The sequence below is a fragment of the Amphiura filiformis genome, chromosome 18 (genome assembly GCF_039555335.1).
Source record: "Amphiura filiformis chromosome 18, Afil_fr2py, whole genome shotgun sequence".
Lineage (NCBI taxonomy): Eukaryota > Metazoa > Echinodermata > Ophiuroidea > Amphilepidida > Amphiuridae > Amphiura > Amphiura filiformis.
The window spans coordinates 15092193-15098192 of NC_092645.1; the positions used below are offsets into that span (position 1 = coordinate 15092193).

Sequence of the window (6000 nt, forward strand, 5' to 3'; positions counted from 1 at the left end):
TATATACCCTATACTGTGTCCTCCCAGCATAATAGTGTTATGATTGCAGATCAGATCAGCTCTACTTTTTAATCCCTTGATTTTTGGTTTCTGAACAAAAGAGAAACCAAAACTATATATTTGAAATGAGGGAGTGTTGAGAGTAGGAAGTACCTTGAAAAATGTCTCAAAAAATTCAAGATGCCAGTTATATTCCGGTCTGAAACTATCAGACAATATTTTTAACATTAATAACATCACAAATTCGCAACAAACCCAAATTGTTAAAAAATCACCCCGGGGCAGATTTTTGGCTATTTCTCCATACACGATCCTGCCCAAAAGTGTCTGCTTTTGACATGACACGTCACATATACTGCGCCAATAAAGTATCCTTACAAGTAATCACAATTTCAAAACTGAACAGTATTGGGGTAAATTTTTTTTAATTGATGCACTATCTAATCTTGCACATTATGACACCAAATTGAATCCAATGTGACTTCAAGAAGCAACGTTACAAGCATTTGATTAGACGAAGATCCAGTTTTAAAAGTGACAAACTGGCTTATTCAAAACTTCTCAGACCAGACATCTGGTTTGAGAGTGGTATGGCTAATTTATGCGTTTGGCTTTAATTTAAAACAAAAGGAACAAAAGAAAACTGAAACAAAAGAACTGACTAATAAAATGAAAGTTATGAAAAGTACAGAGAAGTAAACACTGAAATAAAAACTGCTTTAAACAACGCTTCATTGAAGAAACTGTGTTGCCTCTTTGTTGCGCTTGTTGGAATCTTTTTGCGCCTTGTATAGGCCAGTTTGTCACTTTTAAAACGGGACCTTCGTCTATTCAATTGCTTGGTAAATCCAAGGTTTTATTTTAAATACACTAACTGGAAATTAAATACACTAATTAGTGGGGACCGGTATTTTGCTGTGGATGTTTTACTGCATTTTATAAGTAACGATTTTGAAATCAAAAGTTAAAATTGTGATATATTCAACTGTTTGAGAAACAAATTATATAAAGGAACCCGTGTAAGATCCAGGTGCTGTATCTACATTATCGACTTTCTTTATCTGCGTCAATAATAGAATATCGATTTCAATCGAATTGAATACATGTCTCCATTTTGAGTTTGTACTACACCACTGAGTGATCAAGCGATCGATTTCTAGCCAATCAGATAGGCCTCATTTTCTTGCGTTCGGTGAAATACCAATCGCCCTTCGTTCACCAACGGAGTATTACGTTTATATTTATAACACTGGGTGTCGACACTATGCTACGTAACACCCAAGTGCGCATAAGTGTAAATCCCTTATTATATACCGCGTGGCTGAAAATGCCAGTACTTGTTTTGGGTAGGAAATCACAATTGTTATTGTTTGGGGTTTCAAAATAAATGAAGCGGGACCTTTTTCCTGCTTTCCTGAACAAGACCTTGCGGGGCCAAAATTTAAGAGAAATTGGAACAAATTAGCTTAAAACCAGGAAAAAACCAAAACAAACAAATAAACAACAACAACAACAACAAAAAACAACAATAACAAAATAAACAAAAACAAAACAAAAACATGAAAAGTGATAAAACCAGAAAGAGGTAAAAAAGCAGGAATAATTTTTTAGGCAACGATAATCATGTTAGGCTGACCAACGCTCAACGTTGAGAAAATTGCGCCACACGACGAGGTACTTGCCTGGCTAACATCGCTTTATATTTATGAGCTATGAAAAAGTTATCTCTGTCAAATCTGCCTCCTAATGCTCGCACTGTATATCAGAAACCCGAATAGAACAAAGTCCGATAACCGCCACACGCCACCGCCCTAAAAAGCATAGCCTAGAATAACAACATTCTACTCAACTTACATCCATTCAACATGGCGTCATCCAAACCTGCTCCCTCTCTCGATCCACCCAAAGATCTTGCGCGGTGTAGTATTTGTAATGAGATCATCAAGCAACCCAAAGCTCTACCGTGTCTTCACACGTTCTGTTTGGAATGTTTACGAGAATGGAGTAAACCTAACAAGGAAACCGTGACGTGTCCTGTACTGAATTGTAAGAGGACTACACCGATGCCATCCAATGGGGTGGATGGTCTGCCTGGAAATGTCTTTGTGTCATCTCTTATTGCCACAAGGTGAGGGTAATATCAAAAATTGGAAACCACCATTTGCGAGATATTCTGTGATTGCAACCTTAATCCCTGACAAACTTTTGATACATGATTCTGCCCATCTTGTTTTCGGTAGTCTGAAGCCGTTTTGGTTTTACTCAGACCAGACTAACAGGCAGACGCTATATGTAATCATAATGACTTTGAATGAGTGCAGAACATAATTTTGTTTAATATTAGGCCTATATAGTTTGATTGAGACACAAACCTTGACGGTACAAAATGTAAGCTTTGAATTAACTTTTTGAAAAATATTTTTGTTATGGTCTCCCCAGACACAACTTGATCAATACACACTCTTGATACATCGTTATGAATTCGGCAAACAGTCGAATCCGTATTCGGCTTTTAGTAAATTAATGTTATGCATGAATTATTCATGAATTAACGCTTTAGCTCAAGAGGGCAGCATATCAATTTTTAACGGTGATGATCGTCGATCGTACTACGTTGCACCGTAAGCTAACCATGTGTGCCACCCACTTTTCGCTTACTTTCACGGTGAGCAAGCACCGTTGGAAAATTGATATGCTGCCATCTAGAGCGAAAAGCGCTTAATCCCTTGTTCTCTAATTCAAAATAAATCAGGATTCGGCCGTCTGCCGAATTCATAACGACATGTATTTGAGGCTATTTTGCCCCTGAATTGTCCATATCATGGTATTAATTTCCAAACTGTTTTCTGTTTTTATTAACAAACTGGTTGATAACTTGACTTTTTTTCTCTGACCCGAAAAAAACCAAAAAAACTCTGTTTTCCCCATTATGTAAAGACAACATGTTATCCGCCAGCCACGATTCAAGCGTTTCACAAAGGTGTTTGGGTCCATGTATAATAACTAAAGGTCTGTGCAATAATTATATTAAAGCCCTGGGCAGGGTAAAATTGGGGAGGGTAAAGATTTATTTTATCTGCCAAGACAAAAGCCAAAAGGAGGGAGAAGCAATTTGTGGCAGGTAGAAAGGGAGCTGCAAGCGATTTTTTTGCGCACATTTACAGGCACTTAAAAAAAAAATAACTAGCGCTAAATATGCTTAGGAAAACAGTACAGAAACGTTCAAATATGAAAAATTACAAAATAACAATCATGTTTATCACTCGTACATAAATTCTAGACAGTTCATTGGTGTGCACGCCCATAGAATCGTTGTGGGTTAATAATCGGATATATAATTATGTCAAACTTAATGCTGTGTTGATAAATGAGTATACTAGTATTCTGGACAATGATATATGATATTCTGGATTGATAAAAAACAAATATTAACTGTTTAATTGTGCATTGTTTCATTTCACTCGACGTACCGTCTTGTCAAATGGACCAATCCATTTTATTTCGTGATTAGTTTCGTCTCATTCAATATTTCCTGTGAATAGTAAGGGCGGATGTAAATAGTTTCTTTGGTTTGCATGCCCATCATAAGAAGCAAAATATTGCATGTACTTTGATCTTTATTAATATTATCATCATATATCATCATATATTATCATCATGTACATCTCAGATTACAAAGGGCAGGCCTTAGTTATTTATACAATAATTGATTAAAACATTTTTATCGCGAATTGTATAGCAAACATTATATTAATATTCGAATATTAAAGTAATGCATTTCGTGATCGTTGAACTTTGATAGCAATTAGAAATATGACAATTAAAACCTTTCATTTTCGATATTTCGATATCTTTGTCCTTTTTCTCAGTTTGGCTGTAGCGAAAAGGCATTATTTATATGCCAGTGGGAAACACATGAATGTGGATGTTTAATTTTGTAATAGTATTGTCTTTTAATGGCTACGTCATCAAAATTAATATGATAATTTTAGCTAGGAAATAAAGAACTTGAGGTCTATTATAGGTTATTGAATAATATTGCTGTTCCTAAGGCCCAATGGCTGAAGTACCGACCGTGTAACATGTCATTGTTTCCATCTTTTCAGCTCGTCTCGAGGGAGAAACGTACCGTGTGTGTGTTGTGAAGAAACAGGCAATGACGTCATTGCTCGCTGCTTAGAGTGCAATGGATTTCTATGCCAAGAGGGCGTTCATCTTCATCAGAAGAAATTACTGAAATCCCACCAGGTTATCAAGTTAGAAGACATCAAGTCTGGAAAGGTCAACATGAAGCACTTAGCAGATAAGAAGAAAGTAACTTGTAGGGAGCACGAAGGCCAGCAACTGTGGTTTTACTGCGAGACATGTGGAATCCTGATATGCAGAGATTGTACAGTCGTAGACCATTCAAAACCAGGTCACACATACGTCACCTTAAAGAGCATTGTCTCAGAGCAGCGGAAGAAGATCGAAGTGTTAGTCAAGCAAAATGGAGTTACTGAGAAGCAAGTCGACAAAGCTTTACAAGATACTCATAAAGCGCAGCAAGTCTTAGATAGCAACAAAAAGAAATCTATCGCTGAGATTGATATGGAGATAGATAATATAGAGAAGCATGTCCGTAAGATCTGCCAACAGGAGCGTAGACGGCTATTGAAGCAACAAGACGAGACAGTAGCGTTATCTCGTAAGAAGATCCAATCGTCCAAAGAAACTTTGCAGAGCCAGAAAGTCCGATTCCAAGCAGCACGTGAGGTAGCCAACCAAGTTCTTCAGAGTGGATCTGATACTGACATTGCATCTGTTTATAAGCAGCTCAGCAACTCACTCGAGGAATTGTGCAAGGAAGTACCTGATAGTGTCCCACAAGATATTGCTGAACTACCTAAGTTCAAGGCTGACTCCAGGATAACGAGCGTTACCGTCATCGGGAAACTCATAGCTTTACCAAGCAAAGTATCAGATGGTTCATGGGAGATGGAGAGTCAGTTTGGAGACAAAGATGATGCTGGCAAAGTATCGGGTGCTAGAGGTATTTCAACAACACCTATTGGTGATATTGTTGTAGCAACTTTCTCATCATCAGTACCTGTAAAAGTCTACAATTCTGATGGGAAGTTTAAATTCGATCTTGATAAGCAATCATATGGTGCCTGGGATGTAGCTGTCAGTCCTGATGGGGAATTATACGTGTCATGCTTTTACGCCAAACACATCAGAATGTTTGGATCAGATGGTCGATATCTCTCCCAATTCACAGCGATATCACCAGGTGTGGCATCAGATGCAGAAGGAACATATTTGAGAGGACTGGCTATTAATAATAAGAGGCAACTATTGTTAGGAGAAACCAACAAGAAATACATCAGCATCCATGATCTCAATGGTACACATATCACTTCATTCCATGTCAACATTGAGCCGTATTTTATTACCACAACATCACAAGGTAATATCATCGTGAGTCCTTTTGGGTCTTCAGGTGTTCATGTGTTAGACTCTAGTGGGACCCTTCAGCATACCATAACTGCACCTACAGGTGTGTCTGGATGGTATCCTAGAGATGTTTGCTGCAGCATGAATGATGAGATATGTATTAGTTGCAGTGGAACACCAAAAGGAATCTACTGCTTCTCATCTAAAGGCGTGTACTTACAATGTCTTACACTGGACGTCAATGTACCATACGGAATAACACTAATGCAGAACGACAAGAAGATGGCAGTAGTAGAACCTTCTCATGTAAAAATCTTTCGTCGTAAGTAGGCCGGTAGGACTTCTTTAGTCACCGTGTGGGTTCCATAATGTGCTGAACTAATAAGACGGTTTCATTTATATTGAGACAGAACATTTCTACTAACATTGTAACTGACTCGCACGAAATGGCCCTTCACTAGCTTCCAGCCTGCACATCTTAGAAACCAGTATAAGATTGCTTACCATATTACGTTCAATAATACTAATAGTGGATATGTACATTTCTGATCTCATCACTGCATG

General features: G+C 37.8%; 1 protein-coding gene across 1 annotated transcript; it reads left to right on the top strand.

The window, feature by feature from the left end:
• The first annotated feature begins 1865 nt into the window (after positions 1-1865).
• LOC140139590 (E3 ubiquitin-protein ligase TRIM33-like) lies at positions 1866-5766 on the top strand. The gene is made up of 2 exons (XM_072161295.1): positions 1866-2128; positions 4107-5766. The coding sequence occupies exons 1-2, from the start codon at positions 1866-1868 to the stop codon at positions 5764-5766; spliced, it is 1923 nt and encodes a 640-aa protein (XP_072017396.1).
• Positions 5767-6000: the final 234 nt, after the last annotated feature.

Bases quoted from the DNA above. Each gene is read 5' to 3' on its own strand.
- LOC140139590 (XM_072161295.1), top strand. From the start codon at position 1,866: ATGGCGTCATCCAAACCTGCTCCCTCTCTCGATCCACCCAAAGATCTT. The intron at 2,129-4,106 runs GTGAGGGTAATA...CCATCTTTTCAG, and splicing joins TCATCTCTTATTGCCACAAG to CTCGTCTCGAGGGAGAAACG.